Below are 20,370 nucleotides of genomic sequence, written 5' to 3' on the forward strand. Positions count from 1 at the left end.
TTTATATAATTTCCTAAAAATAATAATATTCAAAATTTTTAATTCTTTTTCACTATTTTATATTATTGAACGCGAGTAGCGTACGTCGCTATTAATAGAAATGATGGAATTAAAAATATTTCGTTAAACAGGCGTGTTTTTTTATTCTAATTGTAATTGTTTTACGCGTGCACGTTATATATATAATATGTATATATGTATGAAGTAATTAAGATGAAAACTTTAAGATGAAAATTATAATTATGAAAATACAAACGAGAGTAATAGAAATACTCGTATGATAGATCATGATAGATTGAGATGGAAAATAAAAGAAATCGACATCGCGCGCATTATTTTAAATATGAGGCGCGTTCGGGGAGACGCTATTAGCGCTAACAGCATCGTTCTATCTTTGTTTAACCTTTAAGGAGTAAACAAAGATAGAATAACACCATTAGCGCTAATAGTAGCTTTCTGAACGCGCCCTGGTGTCAACCCTTGTCACGTGTCACGTATCACGTGATTGATTTTAGTTCTCTCATATCCAAGTCAGAAGACAGATGTCGCTGAAACTAGTTTCCCATACTACATCTCCATTTTTCTAGCATTTTTTAGTTTTTCTCACATGTACACTTTGGATCTAAAACGCTTGGAAAAATATTATTATGGAGACGAATAAAGTGATAGAACCCAACAGAAAGGTTAAAAAAAGAGGAATAATATATTTGTCCACAATTCCGAAATACATGAACGTCACATTGATCCGGGAAATATTCTCGATTTATGGCAAAGTGGACAGAGTGTATTTACAACTAGCCGAAAACGGTTAGTTTGTGTGCTTATATTTTTTTAAGATTGCAAATTATAATTATTTTTGCAATTAAGTAACGTTTTATATCAATGTCAAACAATACTTTTGAGTGATTGATAAAAATGGAAATTATCTTAAATTCTTCATTATTTGTATGTATATACTTATACATACAAGCTTATATATTTCATTTATATCAAAATATTTTAGAGGCACAGTCGATTAAAAAGAAGCGAAAAAAAGCAATCAAACATTTCACTGAAGGCTGGGTAGAATTTGAAAGTAAGAAAGTAGCAAAATTTGTAGCAGCGACATTAAACAACACCCAAATATCTATGAGAAAGAAAAGCAAATTCTATGATGTTATATGGAATATAAAGTATTTACCTAGGTAAGCATAAGTAATAAAAATATATATTTCATGTCTTTGCTACAATTCGTATATAAATAATATTTATTTATCATTTTATGTTTTATTTTTTTTTACAGATTTAAATGGATTCACTTGAGTGAGCGCTTAGCATATGAACGTGCTGTACATAAACAAAGACTTTTAACTGAAATAGCACAAGCTAAGAGAGAAGTTAACTTCTTTTCGTATAATGTAGATAGGAGTAAAAAATTACTTAAGAAGCAGAAGCATGGAGAAGAGACAACTTTCGAATTGCCTGAAGTTAAGCAAAGGGATGCTGATAGTGAAATAAGGAATAGAAAAACTGAGAAGATAGATATAGAAGATAGAACAGAGTTCCTTAAATCAATATTTGGATAAAATTTGATAGATTCAGTCTATATATAGGTATTGTATAGTTATATAACAATATATATTTATAGTGATTAAGTGTACAAAGAAACTTAAACTGTTAAATCGTTTTATAATAAAACTCATTTTATTTATATTTTTTTTATATATTAAAAACCAAAAGCTAATCATTTTATTAATGCCATACATGTAGCATTCATTAATTAGAAATCATTTTTATTACAAAGGAAAATTTATAAATTGATTACAGTAGGGTTTTGCTTATATTGCAAAAAGATTACATAAATGTAATCATAGATATTTGTATGTGGGTTTTGTTTAATGTCACTGCAAATTTTTGCTATTTTTTTATTTTCAATTCCACCCTACTTTCAATGAAATGCTTGATTACCTTTTTTTGCTTTTTTTTAATCGATTGCCTCTAAAACATTTAATTGAGAAAAATTGTAAATATTTTCTTTTGTTATAATGAAAACATTATAATAAGAATTACATTTTTGATTACAGAATAATATTTAATAGAAATAATATTCAGTTTAACATAAATAAAATATTTTGACAAATATTTTCTGAAGATTCACAATGTGATTGAATTTGGCCACGTGCAATAGCATATTGTGGCAATGAAAATTATAGCACGTATGAAAACATATTTTTTATGTGTATGTATATATCGATTTTAATCAAGCAACGCTTTTATATCTTGTTCAGTAATTTTTGTAAAATTATCATGTAATCAAAATACATTTAAATAAACATTAAATGGATTTTGGTCACATAAATGTACATAGATGGAAATTCGAGCGATAATAAGCTCTATTCAGAAATTTCTGGCTTTGTTGTATCATTTGATAAGTATGAAAGGGCATAAAAGGACCTAAACAAATTTTTTCCGAGATACCCTACCTTTCCGAGATACCTTATCTTTTGTATATAAATATCCTTAAAATCAATTGATATACATATATGTATGTACGGCGGCTGAAGAATCAATTTATAGACAGAATGCGGGTTTGGCCGGGTTCCAAAATAGTAAAATTATAGTTAACCCTGGTAAGACTTCTGTTACTCTTTTTTTGTCGCAATTTTCTTATTCACCCAAATTTAAGAAATAAATTATATTTTACGGCAATTATAAGGAAACATGCGCATGAATAAAATCTCGCGCTTACGAAATTATATACACGCATGTCCAAACATACATATACATACATGTATATATTATATATATATGTATATATATATATGTATGTATGTATATTTTGTTGCAAATTTATTTAGACGACACTTTGTTGATCTTGCTTACTTATCGATCTAACTTAAGTATTTATTAGTAGAACCCTCGCCTATTGATTGCTCTGAAAAAATAAGGTCAAATCGTTTAAAGGGTGTCAGAGCAGCTTCCTAGATCTCGCGGTACTTTCATAAATAATATTAAAGTGGATCTATCTGTTTAAACTGGGCGTGTGCGTTATCGTTCATCGTTAATAAAATTTCGCGTGCAAGTCTATCGTAAGAATATCTCGCAATCGGTGCAATAATAAAGATTTTCTTGTAAAATATAAATATACATATAATGAAAATGTATTTGAAAGAATCTATTTGATTTCGGAATCAAAAATTAAATATAATATTTTTCTTTGACTTCTATTATTTCTCGATTAAGACTGTACCATGTAATTAAATGCGAATGTGAAATAGAAAAAGAAATGTTTTTAATATTTTTAATATATACTTAAAAATACTGAGCTAACAAAAGTAAATTAATAAATTTTTTAACTTTGTAAGAATTGAACGAACAATTGCAAACAGACAGTACTTAATGCTGTTCAATTCTCACAAAGGAAACTAAACAAAAACATAAAACAAGTTAGGCATATAAAAACGTAATCCTTTTTTAAAACGTTTATAAAATAATCAACGGCATAAAATAATTAATAATGATTATTTAATGTTTCGTTGCTAATAGATTTAATTATTTGTTTTTCCAGATCCATACTCCTTCCTTCCATCCAAATACTTTGCGATACATGCGCGTTCGTTCGTTTGCCTGGCATCATCTCAAATTGTAATCAATAGAAGATACCCGTCGAGACGGCGCCAAAACGCGCGTCTTTTTATCCCTCATAGCTAGAGTTTCCGCGCGATAACTACATAAGAAATGACAAGATAACACGAGAGTCACGACGACTTTTATGATCGACGTTATGCGACTTCCCTTCCTTTAAATTTTATCTATAGGATGACCCTCCTGCAGAATTCCAAAGAGTAACAAAAAAAGAGATATCTTGGAAACCATTACCTGAAAGTTTCATTCAAATTAAAGCGACACAAGTGTGATCGCTCCCTTCGCGCGAAATCTTGTGCGCGGGAACAGGGTAGAATTTAACGTAATAAAACTTTTGACAGCGCCAAGCCTTGAAAACAAAAGTTACGGAAGAGAATCGAAACTTAGAAACGCTCGTGAACCAGGATGTTGTAACTTTAATTGACGGCTCGATCGATCCTAGAATGTACGCACGACTAAGTATTACGTCCTTTACAATAAATTTTCGAATCAAAATTTTAAAAGAGATGATTTTACGAAGATGGGTTCGGTAGCTCTGAAACTTTCTTTAAAAAAATATCCAAAGTAATCTCTCCATATATGTTTACTCTTATGATTAATAGTAAAATGTATCGCGATTTTGTATAATTACAAAATGTACTATATCCTTATGTGCAACTGCAATTCCACAAATGTAACTCTGGTGAAAAATAGTTTTAAAATTTCTCGCATAAAAATTTCTATAAAAATTCTAAAACTTTTTCAAAAAAATTTAAAATTTTCTGTACGAAAATTGGCATATTTTTTTTAAAAAAAGCTTAGAAAAAAAATTTGAAAATTTATGAGTAAATTCACGTTATTTTTTTGTATTTTTTCAGAGCAGTATATTTGAAACAAGAAAAATTTTCACAATATGAGAAATCTTCGATTTATCAGCTTTTATTTTTCATTTAGCGATACATAAGCGTTATTCTGTCTTTATTTTTCATTGGATATCGAATAAGGGTATATTGACATGTTAACGGAAGTCAACACATCTCTATTTTTGTTCGATATCCAGTGAAAAATAAAGATAGACTAATGTATTAATTTGTATCGCTAAATGAAATGTACTTAAAGGCAAGATAAAATATAAAAGCTGATAAATCGTGGACTTTTTAGAAATATTCCATTAATAGAACATATTAAAATTCCTCATATAAATATTCTGAGTAATATGGAAATATTTCATATTTTTATCGTAAATGAATTTTGTAAACGTTCTCATACATATAAATGTAAAATATTCTGAAATTTCTTAGTTTATAATTTTCTAAAGAATATTTAAAAACTTAATAAATCTGATATTTTTTCAATTATGAATTCTTCATAAATTAAATTCAGAAAAATTCCTAAAATTTTTTAAGGAATTATGAAATTTTTTTTGCGCCAGGGTAGAATTTAATCGCCGCGTGAAGAATCTCATTTTATAATTATCGCGTCTTATCACAGAGTTTCCGTATAAAAAATTCTCTCTGTCTTTCTCTCTCTTGAATAGCCATGGATGTCGAGGGCGGAAAACCTGAAGCCAATGTCGTTCGCATAATTGATGGCCCTTGTCCGGAAAGCGGCGCCGCCGACGACCTTCGTAAACGTTCTCGTTAATAGACGAGTCATCGGGGGAGGCGGCCGTTCAAGGTCTCCATACCTAGTTGCAAATGTTTGCGCGTGCGAACGGACGTCGTCGGGACGGAAGACGGAAGGCGGGCAAGGAAGGATCCTGAATAAGGAAGAGAGCGAGCGAACAGCGCAGCGACGCGACGCCAAGCGGGTAGGCAGACCCCCACCGACGTCGGCGCCGAGCATCAGCCACCCCTATCTGTCAGTCGGGGCGCCGCCGCGGGGACGCTCTCCTCGTACGGTGGAGCGTTTATTGTTAGCAGTGATCGCGGCACGTTTCCTGGGAGTAGGATCCACACCCATGCCTCGCGGTGACGCGCTACGTACGGGTGCTGGGAGCGCGTGATCACGCGCTGAAGATATATCGGCGCACTCGATAATTTTCCATCCATTACGGAGTTACTTCAATGTGAGAAAGTGGGGTAAATCCCTAGAATTGCCGAGGATATGTACATGGAATTCGTGTGATCGTCGCGTCGCGTGGCATGCGACGCAAGGATGTGGCGAATGTCGTCCAGATGTCCCCCAAAGTGGCGGTAAAGTACGATAATCGTATGGAGGGCGCGTGTGTAAAACACGCATGACGATTACACGACATATGTAGTACATTCATTTCTCTCTTTTTCGCGATACTTTTATTTCTTTTCGAATAATAAAATACGTTTTATAAAGTCAACTTCACAAAATTAATTTTGCTAAAATATCGAATATATCGTTAATAAATAATATAAAGATATTTAATGTTTAAATGCAAAATTATTTATTATTATAGAAATTACATAACGATAGCGTTTGTTCAGCTATATTTTGGCCACGAGTGAAATCTTTTACACTCGACAAAAGTTGGACTTACACTAGTCATTAATAATACCCGAATACCTTTAATATCGGAAAACGTGGCGTTGCACGCGGAGGAATTTTCGCACATTGCACCGCTGACATTCCGCAGCCATTCACACTAGAATGCCCTTCTCCAAGCGTCATTATATGTACAAGGTGTTTTTAGCAAAATACCCCGCGCGTAATCCAGGACATAAGTGTTCGACAAAGCTGGATTTCAACGTCGAATTTCAACACTGACATGCCAAATCCGCACTATTGATTTTGACGATTGATTTTGCAATCTTCGCATAAATTAATGCGTGGACCGTGTAAACACGTGCTGTTATTATTATTATTTTTTTTTCTTTTTGCTTTAAACTTAATATACTGGATCGTTCCAACTCTCATAATGCGATCATGCAATAACTTTTGAAAGAGTTTTTCAAAATACTATAAAAATATAAAAATAGATTAATGCCTCTGTGTTTAGAAAAGAAATTAATTAAAAATACTTGCGTAATTTTTTAAATGAAATATTATTGCTTGTTCATTCGACTTTTTTAAAATACCAAAAAGTTCTAGCGATAATTTCGCGGTAAAAGAATTCATGTATTTTATATTGAATTCCGAGAAATTTATTAGATTAAATATCGAGATGCTGTTAAACATTTTCAGATGGACTTTTTGCATGTCAATAAGAAATTATCTTTTTAATAAAAAGCTCGCTCGTATGTGTATACCTATAATAATATAATATTACGATGTCGCGCGTTTTCCTGTATTATGTATAATCTCGACATAAAATTTTTCCATGGGAAAGAAATAATAGATTTTTACCGTGATACCGTAGGATCATAGGAGGGTGCTCGCAATTCGATGAGGAGTGAACGAGGAGGGTGGCATACTACGGCGCTGAAATGACGCAATTTCAGCGTCTCTGACGTCTGATATAATCGTCCAATTCGAGGGGAGGCCTGCTCGGTAACACGATCACGATGAATCGGGAAAACGAGGAAGTACGTTGGCGAATGTGAGAGCATTCGCATTCATCTCTTCCGCTCTATAGTCACAATCCAAACATCCTATGAAATTGATTCCAATTAGTTGCTCGGAATGTTGACTCTTGAAGCAATTTGCATTTCAGTTTTGAAGAGTATTTGAATTCTATAAAGAATTAATATGCACATATATATACATATTTTCTTAATAAAAATATATTTTATTCTGCTTAAATCAGAAAACATTGTAATATATTAATATTAATATTTTAATACATTAAATTACTATAAGAGAGTCTGTTAGGTAAAATAGAATATTATTATTCTTAATATAAAATAAAAAGTTATGAGGGAGATATTAGTATTAGTAGTATTAGTATTTTATCTATTTGATCTGATATAAAAGACCTCAGATCTACTTAAATTCAGGACTCAAAAAGACAATCTTTTTTATTAATAGATTAATAGAAGGGAAATTAATAATATGTATCTAAATATGATATGCACATATATATTTAAAACCTCCGAAGTAAAATTATCAACTTTTTAGACATTATGCTATCCATTAGCCGAACATTAATTTCTAATGAACGAGCGTTTTCTGCTGTCCCAATAGCCATCTCTTGTACATTAATCTTTCACCCTCAGCAGCGACCGGTCCCTCAGACGCTGTGCGGCGCGCTACAAAAAGAGCCCAACTGCAAATGTCTTGTGCTGACTGTGCTTATATACGGTTGTCTCGCGGCAGTGACGTGGTGTCGATGCGCCAACGTTACCAAGGTACATGAAACGACTAATCTTACCCCTGTTACAATCACAAACAGAATTCTATATCTACGAATCCTGTAAACGAAAACGCTTCCTCTCTTCTTCTTCTCCTCAGATCATGGTCAACTACAGCAAGTTCCCCATCAGAAGCACGAAGCACGTATCGTCGCCCTGCGACGACGGCTACATATATATTCCGGTATGTACGCTCGAAATGAAAAATGAAAAAAAAAATATGCAGACACTTTCCGCTTTTTTCTCTATATTATGAATCGACCGCGTACGTTGTCTTTTTTTTTTTATCACTCGACGAGAAGTAATATTGACTTCCCTCTTGCTTCCCTTCCTCCTCTCTTTACGCACGCTTGGATGCATGCCACGCCGCTCCAGCGGCTCTTTTACCCTTTTTCTCTCTCTCCCTCTCTTTCTCTCTCTTTCGCGCGCTCTCTCTTTCTGTCTCTCTCTCTCTCTCCCCCTCTCTCTCCCTTTGTCTCTCTCTCTTTCGCTCTCTCTCTCTGTTTGTCGTACAGGTGGCATTTATGGGCATGTTGTATCTGGTTTATCTGGTGGAGTGCTATCACTCACCGATCAGAATCGATCTACTGCACGCAGAGAGCCAGGACAGTGTGCTATCCAAATTGGCGCAGTTAAAGGTAGCACAGCCGAGGATATGGTGGAAGGCCGTTTCCTACCACTATGTGCGCAGGAAACGGCAAATCACGCGTTACAGGAACGGAGATAATTATACTACAACACAGGTGACGTATCCGCGGCCCCATTCGGCTTCATCGGACCTTTAGCGTTCCTCTTTCAACCCTTCCGCTACGTTTCCAGGCATCCGCTAAGTCCTTCTGAAAAGTTACGTAGAGAGAGATGTAAAAGATACTTGAAAGATTTGGAACGTAAAATTCGAAACTTTATGTTACATCTGTAACATATAATATATAAGTTTTTTTTATATCAGTTTTTATATAATAGAGATCCGCTATTTCAAGGCGATATTCTGACACACTATCTGTTTTTGTATTTTGAGAAGCCTTTTAGATAAAGAGGCAGTTTGATAAAAATCGCAGATGTAGATATTCCGTTTCTGCATGTTGCAATTACATACTAACAGCGATGTCACGATAGCGAAAGGGTTAAGGACGCGCCTCCCCTGACGAATCTCCCTCCTTCATCCCCTTGACTCGCTCTACAGGTCTATTACGAGAGGGTGAATACACACTCGGCCACCTCCCACTACTACTACGACTACTGCGGAGTGAGGGACATCAGCAAGGAATTAATACTCGAGCCGAAGATACCGATCACAAAGATTATGCTTACCAAGGGCTTCGCGTTTTCCAACATAAGGTCTGCCACGGAATTCGAGGAGGCTCGATCGCGATTCTTCGCCGAACAAGTAAGAAAATAAGCTACTGATTATATATCATTGTTAAAAGCTTAGATTTCTGTTTTTTTTAAATTATAAATTAAAAAAAGAATTAACATACGGGTAACTTTATGTAGGAAGTTTATACGACGAAAGAAATTTATAACGTACATTTGTCCTTTTAGGAACTCAGTGATGATTATATGGAGATGAGGGAAGGTCTCGATCTCGGATATAACGTCAATACTATGCTGGTCGCCGTTCTTGGTAATCCCTGGTTCACGAATCGCTATATTTACTGGTGTCTGAGCGCCTTCTTACTTAGCTGGCCGCTGAGGGTGATAATCGAATATAAAACGCAATATGCCGATTATCAGGTAAAAAAACAATCTTAAACTTTATATTATTTAAATTAATCGTTGCATCTTGTATGATTCAACCATTGAAATTTTCAGTAGTATAAAATAAAATAAAAATTGTACGATCAATCCCAACGGAAGTACATACAAGAGTTCTCTGTTAGGTCACCAAGCTCTTCGGTGTGAATTACGACACACCTACTTCCGGCGAACCCATCCACGCGTCCATGAGCCAACTGAGCCAGCCGGGTTCCTACATGCTAGCGCCTAGTTACAGCGAAGCATTGTTGATGGATCCCGCAACCCCCCGTAATGACAGGCCGGAACAGAGTCAGGATTGGCAAGCGCAACGACAGGAAACGGATGTCGCGACTGACATGGTACCCAGTTACTCCGAGGCGCTTCTCTACGAGCGTGCTGAACAGCACGATCATCGGAACGCGATCGTGGCGAGCACCGTCACCGGAAATGTCCCGAGCGACGCGACACGTCTTCCTTGCAATACGAACGATCCGAATAGACAGATGCTATCGCCGATGCCGTGCGAGTGTCACTGTCCATGTCCGTGTCACGGAAACACGACCGATTACGAGCGCAGTTATGTCGAAATTGCGGCCAATAGCGAGCATCTGCCTCCTGGCGCTCCGCCGACGAATGTTAATATCGGTGGCGATACTTTCGAGAGCGAAATAGCGACGCTACGAACGACGGCCGACGGCCGACTACATCCTCCCGGAAACGTGGTACCCCGTTCGATGGACGATCTCCAAGCCGGAGCATCTCCGAGCAAGTGCAGCAGCTGTGGCAGAATCTCCACCAGCACGCAAACAATCAATACGGACGTTCTGCCTCGTGTCGTCGCGAAAAACAAATCCGTTGCAAGCTCGCAGACGTTTACCTCGTCAGCGGATCTCATCTCCGGTGTAAAATATGAGAGGGAACACGTGGAGACTATACCCCGCGACATTTCCGAGCCAAACTTGCGATCGCGAACGGAACTGGCAAGTGGGTTTCCAAACGGGAACGTCAGGAGTCTGGCGAACATCTTGGAGAACGAAGAGGAACCAACGAGAGTCAGCAGAACCGGCTTCAATTTCGCGGAGAGAAATCTTCCGAACGAAAGATTGCACCCTCCCGAACGTCAGAGAAGGTTTCCGCCTGCTCTGGCCCATCATCGTTCTCTTTCCCTCGACGAGCCAAGCGTCTCCCCGAGGAACGTGGCGAGCAGTAACGGCACCATCCCGAAAATCGAACCGCGCAGCAGGATCATGGTGAATCCTATGTCGAACGAGGCGTGCTGGAAGCTGCCGGATTCGAGGACGTACTTCTGCCTAAAATCGATCCTGAAGCAGAATAGGCGAAGGTACACGCTGGTGACCGCGGATGAGTTTCAGAATCTTGCTGATCAAGAGATTATCAACAGAAATATCGAGTGCGTTAACAGTCCTGCCAGCAGAAACGAGAAGGATGATCGTTCGCGTTCGAGAGAAAGATTGCATCCCAGGAGAAGGATGCCGTCGTTCGAAGAATTCATGCCGAGAGACAAAATGTATCCTGTCTATGATCAAAAACGAGAGAGTACTAGGTAAGCTCTGTCGTTATCTCTGTACATTAATTTCAGTTGTAGTACGCTATTTTCAATAACTGTCAGTCTTTCTTTCCTTCTCTCTATCTCTCGCTCTCTCGCTATATATGCATATCCATTCAAAGTAATAACTAATAATGAAATAGACTAGTGAGAGCCAACGCAGATATAAAGCGTAAAAGGAAGATATTCAATTAAATTAAAAATATTCAGTTACATGTTTTGATCCCTCTTCGGGCCTACTTCAGTAAAATATCACCGACGTTTTTTATCGATGTTACTTTACTAAAAAAGCCCGAAGAAGGACCAAAACGTATAAATAAATATTTTTAATTTAATTGGAAATCTTTCTTTTATTTCTTTTATTTCCTCATTTCATTATTAGTTATTACTTTGTAATATTTAGAGCCTTATTTATATTGTATGCATTCATATTCTTTGTAATAAGATTTGTGTATTAAGCAGGATTTATCAATTATTATCATATTGCTTATTTAGTGCTTATTAATAATCAATATGCTATATTTTGTTTCTGCTTACTCTCATCGCATAACGGCGTGTATTCTGGTATATTGTGGCTTATTATTAATTGGTAATCATCTTATATATATCATTATTAATTCTTTAAGCTTGGCGATATATTTTATACGTGTATCCTCCTGTGCTTCTCATTTAGATTTGCAATCTCTTTTACCCGCAATTTAAAGATATTTTTAAATTCTTAAAAGTTGTTTTCTAAGCTTTCTTTTTTATTTAATTGTAATTATTTAATATGTTTAATTATATTTTTTATTTAATTATGTCATTTTATTTTATTTAAATATATATATATATATATATATATATTCTTTTAAAAATTTCTAATTATTTATAAATATACATTGAAAAAGAAATAAAAATCTCCTTTTGACATTTTCATCATGTTATGATTTCAAGTTGATTTCTGCCAATATTAATCTTTAACAATATTTATAACATGTAAGGAGTTGAGGCAATCGTTATACTTGTGGATAGGATTACGAATATATATTATCGAACGAGGTTTGAACCGATGCCATTCGTAGCCCTATTTCCAAGTCAGGGAACAACGTCTCTCCCGATTGTCCTAACTTCGATAAACGTGTATATTTCAAGCAAATCTGTAATAAATTAATGTTATCTTTATAGAACGCTCATTTTCGCCAGTCCGATACAAGAGGTCTTTCCCGGCGATCCCTTCGGCGGCAAGAATATCGTGCCGGTCGGAAACTCCATGGAATATACCGCTCACAGAGAAGATCCCTCTCGTCCAGGCCGATCACCAGCCGTCCGAGACCCGCGATGCGCTCCGGACGGCTACGCCGGGGAACGGACGGGACGCGTCCCGGCCGAGCCGTTTCGAGCCGATGGCGTCGCGTTTCCGATTCCATCGCGCATCGCACATCCATCGTATCGTCACGAGAGGGATCTTCGATATCTCTTGCAGAGTAGAAGCCCGTCGACTACCACCGTGGACACAAATGTGGACGTTCGCGTCAGAGTCGACGAGACGCCGCCGTTGCCACCGCCGAGGGCGTATCGAAACGACGTCAACCTTCCTCCTGCCTACGGCGGGCCGCCCTCCGAACGTGCGAAGAGATGGTCGACGAGCTCGAACGAGTATGACGACACGAGATCTCACGAGGGACGTTCGGCCGATTTTTACACACCGGATAGGAGACATCAGTTCAACGCGCACCGACTGAACAGGCCACCTGGTTTAACTAGGTCGTTCAGGGAACGACGCCCGAAGCTCGTGCACACCGACAGAAATTTCCGGCGGAGCTTCACAGGCAGGGTGGAGGATTATAGAATTGAGAACGAACTTAGGCGAGCGAATTTCAGTATGGAGACATCGTTGTAACGAGCGTATTTATTCTCGGGCTGTCGAATGCACCAGTCTCGGTTAGAACCGATCGCGATTAACTTTTTTGCTATACAAAGTGTTGCGTCACTTTCACAGCAACAATTCTTTCGAAATATGATTTTTTGTTTCTTAACAAAATTTAAAGAAGCTAAATATTTTTTATCAACTGTTAATTTACTATATTATATACTTGGATAATTCTGAAACATCGAATGAAAGTTCCCTTAAAATAAGATTTAAAATCACAAAATTAACGAGAAATATGAATATTCTCTTATCTCGTCGCAGATCCTTGAAGTTTACGACTATAAGCTAGCTATAAATCAAAAGTTATTAATTTTGCAAAAAATGTACAAGCAAATTTCTTTAAACCGCAGATCGTCTGTTTAACCGAAATGATTGGTGCATTGTTCGCCTCTAGATAAGAAAATTGCAACTTTTCCTCGTCTATCTACAATATTATAAATGGGACTATAATCTAGTTAGGAAACAGCGAGTCGCCGATTGTGGGGATTTTAACTAATCCAGACTCCAATCGGTAGGACTCAGCCTTAAAATTGTTACTCCTTCGTTTCACGCTATATTTGTATTGTAAGTATCCGTCCTACTACTTTCGAGTTAAAAACCAGTTAACATGCAAACGGGTCGTGCGGTTTTTTCAAGAGACATTCCAATGCGGGCTATTGCCCTTTGCGCCTTCGCTTAAAGACGGCACTCTCGCAAGAGGACCACGACGTTACGCGCGACGTTTAGGTGAGATTCACTAATCTCGGGCAAAGGTGATGCCCATACGTTTAGTGTACGCGCGCTTTACGTCTATTTAATCGCAAAATTATCGAACAGTCGTATTTAAAAACGATCGAATGCGCACCGCGAGCGTAGAAGAGCTTCAGAATAGACGAACATGCTAAGCGAAGCGATCACGCTTTGGAAACGAGTCCAAGTACAATTAATTTTTCGGGACGACGTGCCTCGCTAATTTAGCCAAGCCAATTCGAAAGTTAACGCGCAATTTACTATTAGGCGTATACGTTGTTATACAAAATGTCGAGTCAATTACATATGCAGGCTATCGCGAGTTGCGGCCAAGAGCAACGATTCTTTAGATTGTTGTTTAGCAACGTTTAGTGGATCCGACCCGTTTAAGTTTTGTCATCATATACGTATCGACGCGAGATCATTTCGTACATTCCGATCGCGATTCGATCGACTTATTTATATATTAAGTAACATATATTTCACGTGGCTAATGAATATATAAATCGAAAAAAATTTGATAAAGCTCCGTATTGTAGATTTTTAAGTGTCCTCATTTTTCTATTAACGTTAATTATAATCATCTGTCTCCGAGCTGTTTATATTTGCTCATGCAACGTGGGCAGAGAACTTGCGACCTTAAATTAAATGTGTAGTAACGAGAGATATACATCAGATGCGTATATAAAACAATGTAAGCATCCACATTTCCAATCTCCTCTTCAAGTCTTCATCATCGTTCGAACATTTTAAGGATGAATGACGAATCGAACGAAAATATTTCACTTGTTATTAATTGTTATAAATTACAATCGAGTCCGCGTACAAACATGAATAGGAAAATGGGTGAAATAGTACGGATTTTCAAAGATTCGTTCCACATCAATCGAAAGTTATTCTCTTTCTTAAAAAGGGTTTTTTTTGGTAAAAATTAAAAAAGATAAATCATCTTTTTTTTCAAATTCTTTACTTAAAAAGAGAAGTAGATAGAAAAAAAATATTTCTCGGAAACTGTGAAACAAAATTTGGAATAGATTTAATTTTTCATGGAACGTGTTTCTGTCAATCCGAGTCTTGAGTCATCTATTTTCTTCGCGGTTGTTCGAAACTATTTTAAGTGGAGATCCATCGAGCGGTACTGAGTTGTGTATTTTTTAAGGAAAAGATAAAGCAAAATGTAAATTCGATGTTAAGCGATATAGCTCAATTATGATATACTGCACGCGATAATTATTATTATTGTTATTATTATTATTATATTAGGTGCGAGTGCGAGTGTTTATCCGCACGGCATCCAACGACCACAATCGCTGAGTTTTTGATAAATGTTCCACTTTCAACCATACGCACACACACATACATACGCACGCACACGCATTTACCGACATATGCCTTCGTCGTATTTATATATACTTTAGATTCGTAATTTTAAGGCTAAAAAGTAAGCAGTATCGCGCACAGAAATTAATGCGATTCTAGGGCTTAAGGTGATGTGAACGGAATCACTACCGAGGCTGCTTCGTAAATATGCAGTTGTCTTGTGCATACCTTCTTTTACTTATTAATTCCTGGATCAATTTGAAGGAAACTCGAGTAGACACCTTGTGTATTACGTCCGCGTTAGGGACTTCAATAATACGTCGTCAATGATATGTGATAATTTAATCGTTTCAGCCCGAAGTATTCAATATAAGGATACAATAATTAAATGTAGTGAAAATTATCCGAGTTTTTCGTTGATAGCATCGAGAGACTATGCGAATTTTGATTTATATACTTGAATTTATATACTTTAAACACGTACGTCCAAGTGTATCGATATATAAAATTTTCTATAAAAATATAAATATTTTCAAAGTTTTTTGTTTCTTTGTAAAATAATTTTGATTCACATTTCTTGGGGCTAAAACGAAAAAAAAAAAAAAACTCATGACACACCTGAAGATTAAGGCTATTCTGAAAATCTCAGGAGTCGATGAAGAAGTTAGCATTTAGTTCGGACGTGGCGATTTCGAAAAGAAATCGTGACTTTTATCAGTACACACAGGTCGAACGAAACGGATATGCTTTCAGATAAGACAACCTTCGCAGTGACAAAGTATAAGCTTTGCGTCATTTAAAATTTAAAGTAAGAAACAATGTCGTCGTTAGAAACGTAGGTAAAATAGGTAGAGCTTTGGCGTTCCGGAATTCGTCAACTGCCATACATGTGGTGCGATGTAGTTATTGCGTGCCATACACGAGCGAATCTAAATTTCTAAATTTCAAACGTCGCGATAATGTTCGCACTAAAAAAAAAAAAAAAAAGTAAAATCAATTTGCGAAGAAAAATTTATGTACCGTTCGGAGGAGCGGAAAAAAATTAATAGACGGAAAAGAGAACGTCGCACAATAGCTTTCTTACTATGAGAATATTTGTACAACGAAGTCGTATTTTTTTAGCGAAGGGGTAAAACATACACTTCACGAAGAAGTGGAACTTCTTAAGAAGTAGAGCTCGGTCTCATGGAAGTTTGCTCGTTAAGTGGACTGTTACAAGTATGTACAGCTGTGAAATCGAATATAAAAGCAGAGCGAGCTCTGGTAACTCCGTCGTTTAATCGGCGCTTATATAATATTTAATCTCTTGCGGACAATCTACGTGTGTACTTTTAGGGCACGCATATAATGGAATCGATTTCGCTCGGTGTCTTCGCTCTTTTTCCGAACAAATTAACGATACAAAACTCATGCCGTCTTAAAAAAAGTGCTCTTCTAATTAAACGTCGTTATAGGTCGAAGCTAAACGCGTGATAAGATGGGAGTACGATAAGAGCGGAATCAAGTTGGCATACCCGTTAGTGTAACTTATTTGTAGTTGGATGTTACAGGATACAATTATTATTATAATTATTATTACCATCATTAATATCATGAGTAATATAAATCGCACGATTTTGCTGTAAAAATAATATGGCTACATAGAGTAATAAACGTTACAAAGAAGGAAGAGAAAGAAGAGAAGTTTGTCGTTGAATCACAAATAAAACGAGGAATGCGCATTGAATCTGTTGCTGTATTTCTCCTTAAAGAAAAATAAGATAATTTTAATAAAAGCTACACGACATAGTGAACACTAATACAGTGATAAGGTCTGTATAACATGGAGTTAGCAAAAAACATTCCAAGCAAATATCCATATAGACAGTATAAAAGCATATGTGTTTACACTTAACCTTTTGTTCTAACACGAAACATCTTTTCAGATATATATATATATATAAAGATTTGCGCGCCGATATATTTTAAAATTTTCTCCAAAATCATGATGAGGGGACGTCGCCTGAATCGAAGAGTGACATAGATGCGAGAATCGCCGCTGATTATGCAACATTATGCACATAGAAGAGTTTAATATTAATTTTCACATCTCGTAGATTAGTTAAGAATCTGTTTCGTGCGCACAGTTTTTTGCCACTTTAAAGAATATAGAACATGTGTGTGTCCTTATTTGACTATACAATAAATATATTTTCTTTGTATGTGAATAGATTTTATCGCTTTCGCGCGAACCGAATCAAGACATAAAACTTATTTGGTTGGACTAGTATTATTAGTAGACAATTATTATGCCAAGGCTAGTGCTCAACAGACGACGACGTATACCCGATACACATCTCGTTTCAATATATAACGTAAAGACTAATTATTATTCTTCACAAAGTTTTGCCGTGTGTAATATACTCGGTAATAAAGCGTTTTACTCCGCCAAAGCGAGTAAGAGTTGTCGAACTTTAAAAGATATACTCCCTGCAAAAAGACAAGAAATAAAAAAATTACAATTATTTTTCAATACATACACACAGATACATATATGCGTAGACAGGATAATTCTAAGGTAAATTTTTTTATGCTCTTACCTCTCCTGGATACTGATGACTTCCAGCGTAAATCTCCTCTTGAGAGTCTCTCCTATATACCTTTAAATAAGATTAAAATCATTTAAATACATTTAAAAATATCTTTAAATAACATTAAAATACATTAAAGTTATATTAAAATCCTAATGCAATATTTCGCAATTCTTACACAAATATATATAATTCAAACTGAAAATGAATAATATTCGAGTACTCACAGGTACTATAACGCTTATGGGCGGTGTAATCGTTTTACGTTCAGGTCGAGAGTTTCCGTTTACCGATCCACTCTCCAGGTCTTCTCGCGGCTCATATTCCTCCTCCTCGTCGTCCTCGTCTTCGGACTCGCTTATGTGCACGGACACCTGATTCGTTTCCGGTTTGGACCACTCAAAATAAACTCCGAAACCGATGTCGTAACTGTCCGTCGCGAATTCCCAGAATAAGCATGTACCATCCTCGTGCGTTGGCACTCGTACCGTCACAGTCTCGCCATGACCAACCTTAATGACCGCGTCTCCAGCCTCTCTCCTGATAATCTGTTTAAACTCTTCCACACCCTTCCTCGTCCACATCTCCGCGGGAGTGATGGGCGGCCAGTCTTCCAGCTCGTCCGAGTCTTCATCGTTTAAAGGCGCATTCTCGTTTGTATCGTCTTTATTGTCATCATCCTCATCATCATCATCTTTGCACGTCGTGTCCTCTGGTTCGACGCTCTTCTTCTTCTTCTTCTCTTCCTCGGTCTGATCCTCGATGACTAATTGATTCTGTTTCAGTTGCTGCATGTATTGATGGTAATGTTGTTCCTGCAACTGCCTGATCAGAACGCCCTGTTGTTCCGGATTGCCAGGATATTGTTGTTCAGCGTACACTTTAAACTGATAATAAGTCTGCTGATTCAAAGCATCCTGGATTTGTCTCCTCTGAGTCTCCTCTTTCAATCTTTCCTCTTCTTGCTTTTTTCTCTCTTCCTCCAGCTCCTTAAGTTTCCTTTCTTCATCCAGCTTTTTGGCCTCTTCCTCTTTCTTAAGTCGCTGTTTCTCCTCACAGTCTCTTTTCTGTGCTTCGACTACAGTTCTGAATAAAGGACACAGTTTATCCAACAATACTATAAAACCTTCCATTGCCTGTTCCTTTGATATATCTCCCAGATTCTGCCATGCCAATCGCCTGTCCCTTCCAATCACATCCAGGACACCTAACGGTGGTGCATTTTCAGCTGTGCATTTTCCATGCGTCACTTGCTGTGTGAATGCCACCAGTTTCAATTTATCCTCGTAAGAGAGATGAACAGCCTTGCCTTCTTTCTCTAAATACACAAATCTTTTGATAACAACCTTATAAAAAAATATATTATACACTAGAAATATAATTTATTTATGTTTTTTTATTATTTTATATTTTAAAATTTATCCATAAAAGTGTACATATCTCTTTCTGATATTTCTTATATTTTGAAAATATATCAATATCATTATATGTAAAGATTCATTTCGCAATCAAATATATAAAACATTGTGTTTTATAGATCAATGATTATTGCAAAATACAAAATTATGCATACAAGAGATATCTGCATATGATATGCCATCTAATTTTCATATAAAAACTTTTACAATCATGCCTTGTAAATCTAAAACCTCTTGCAAATGCATATTTGTACCGATAAAATTTGCATTTATGTTATTTATTTCTATTCGACAATTCTTAACTCTATAATGTAAAAAAACTAATAAGACTCAGATAATATATAACATAAATTAATAATATAATGTAAATTTTCAACTGTATTACACATCTTTGATAAATAATGTTCTCAGAATAGAATTTTTGTCTCAAAAAATGTATTGTTTACCTTTCTTTTCATCATAGGAGTTTGCATAAAAATACAAGAAATATTTACAAAGTCTTAAAAAATTCAAAGAAATTCGATTCGAAGAAATTTAATTATCGAAGAAAATTTATTTAATTGCGTCGCAAACACACACACACACACACATACACACACACACACACACACACACATGTTCGCACAAGGTCCAAGTGACCAACAGACACCGAAATATCCAGCACTCACCTTTGTAGAAGTTGTGCGCGAGCTTGTAGAGCTCTCGGGTCTCGAAGCCCCAGAGCCGAGGCTCGCAGATCTTTGCGTTTTCACCATTCTCGACGGCGTCACCACTCTCGGTGATCCTCCCCGTCGCCTCGTCATCCTCGTCCGTTGTCGTCGTCGTCGCGGACACGCTCAGCTTGTCGAGCGCGGCGGACACATCGGACTCCTCGGCCGCCATTTGTGCACTTCGTGTCTGACACGTCAGGATTGATAATAAATCGCGCGCCTAACCTCCTAGTTCTCGTCGACGAGCGCGACCGTCCAACAACAGACCGTGACATTATCTCGCGTACGGCATGGCGGACGAATACACGGATGGACGTCGGCGACAGATACGATAAGAATATTTTCCGATAAGAAAAGCCGCGGGAAAAACCGGCGTGATCGCAAAAACCTGTCACGATGTCCGAGCAGTCCGAACGACGTAATAACACCGATGACACTGAGCCGAGCGCCGAGCGTCCTCCACCCTCCGCCTCCGCCTCCGCCCTCTACCTATGCATACGCGTCGATGACAGATACATGCTTGTATGTATGTATATACATACACA

The 20,370-nt window shown here is 36.9% G+C and overlaps 3 protein-coding genes across 8 annotated transcripts; 2 read left to right on the forward strand and 1 right to left on the reverse strand.

The window, feature by feature from the left end:
• Positions 1-550: 550 nt before the first annotated feature.
• LOC140669044 (activator of basal transcription 1) lies at positions 551-2,266 on the forward strand. Its single transcript, XM_072898493.1, has 4 exons — positions 551-807; positions 1,004-1,184; positions 1,283-1,592; positions 2,064-2,266. The coding sequence occupies exons 1-3, from the start codon at positions 648-650 to the stop codon at positions 1,563-1,565; spliced, it is 624 nt and encodes a 207-aa protein (XP_072754594.1). The 5' UTR covers positions 551-647; the 3' UTR covers positions 1,566-1,592; positions 2,064-2,266.
• Positions 2,267-3,995: 1,729 nt separating this feature from the next.
• On the forward strand, positions 3,996-17,328 carry LOC140669037 (uncharacterized). Of its 6 annotated transcripts, none has more exons than XM_072898480.1 (10): positions 3,996-4,069; positions 5,141-5,798; positions 6,935-7,100; positions 7,734-7,862; positions 7,966-8,049; positions 8,381-8,608; positions 9,049-9,252; positions 9,408-9,599; positions 9,746-11,166; positions 12,334-17,328. In XM_072898480.1, the coding sequence occupies exons 3-10, from the start codon at positions 7,080-7,082 to the stop codon at positions 13,046-13,048; spliced, it is 2,994 nt and encodes a 997-aa protein (XP_072754581.1). In that variant the 5' UTR covers positions 3,996-4,069; positions 5,141-5,798; positions 6,935-7,079; the 3' UTR covers positions 13,049-17,328. The 6 variants fall into 6 exon arrangements, with proteins under 6 accessions (XP_072754581.1, XP_072754579.1, XP_072754578.1 ...); XM_072898478.1 differs by having other exon boundaries at positions 4,053-4,069; positions 5,141-5,803; positions 7,731-7,862; XM_072898477.1 differs by having other exon boundaries at positions 4,053-4,069; positions 7,731-7,862.
• Positions 16,843-20,251, reverse strand: LOC140669043 (Golgi resident protein GCP60). The gene is made up of 4 exons (XM_072898492.1): positions 19,784-20,251; positions 17,925-19,015; positions 17,707-17,766; positions 16,843-17,596 (listed from the first exon to the last, which is right to left on the reverse strand). Exons 1-4 carry the CDS (start codon positions 19,995-19,997, stop codon positions 17,489-17,491), a joined length of 1,473 nt encoding a protein of 490 aa, XP_072754593.1. The 5' UTR covers positions 19,998-20,251; the 3' UTR covers positions 16,843-17,488.
• Positions 20,252-20,370: the final 119 nt, after the last annotated feature.

Source organism: Anoplolepis gracilipes, chromosome 8 (assembly GCF_047496725.1).
Source record: "Anoplolepis gracilipes chromosome 8, ASM4749672v1, whole genome shotgun sequence".
Classification (NCBI taxonomy): Eukaryota; Metazoa; Arthropoda; class Insecta; order Hymenoptera; family Formicidae; genus Anoplolepis; species Anoplolepis gracilipes.

Bases quoted from the DNA above. Each gene is read 5' to 3' on its own strand.
- LOC140669044 (XM_072898493.1), top strand. From the start codon at position 648: ATGGAGACGAATAAAGTGATAGAACCCAACAGAAAGGTTAAAAAAAGA. The intron at 808-1,003 runs GTTAGTTTGTGT...AAAATATTTTAG, and splicing joins TTTACAACTAGCCGAAAACG to AGGCACAGTCGATTAAAAAG. The intron at 1,185-1,282 runs GTAAGCATAAGT...TTTTTTTTACAG, and splicing joins AATATAAAGTATTTACCTAG to ATTTAAATGGATTCACTTGA.
- LOC140669037 (XM_072898476.1), top strand. The intron at 8,609-9,048 runs GTGACGTATCCG...CTCGCTCTACAG, and splicing joins ATAATTATACTACAACACAG to GTCTATTACGAGAGGGTGAA. The intron at 11,167-12,333 runs GTAAGCTCTGTC...TTATCTTTATAG, and splicing joins CAAAAACGAGAGAGTACTAG to AACGCTCATTTTCGCCAGTC.
- LOC140669043 (XM_072898492.1), bottom strand. From the start codon at position 19,997: ATGGCGGCCGAGGAGTCCGATGTGTCCGCCGCGCTCGACAAGCTGAGC. The intron at 17,767-17,924 runs GTGAGTACTCGA...TCTTATTTAAAG, and splicing joins CCATAAGCGTTATAGTACCT to GTATATAGGAGAGACTCTCA. The intron at 17,597-17,706 runs GTAAGAGCATAA...GTCTTTTTGCAG, and splicing joins GTCATCAGTATCCAGGAGAG to GGAGTATATCTTTTAAAGTT.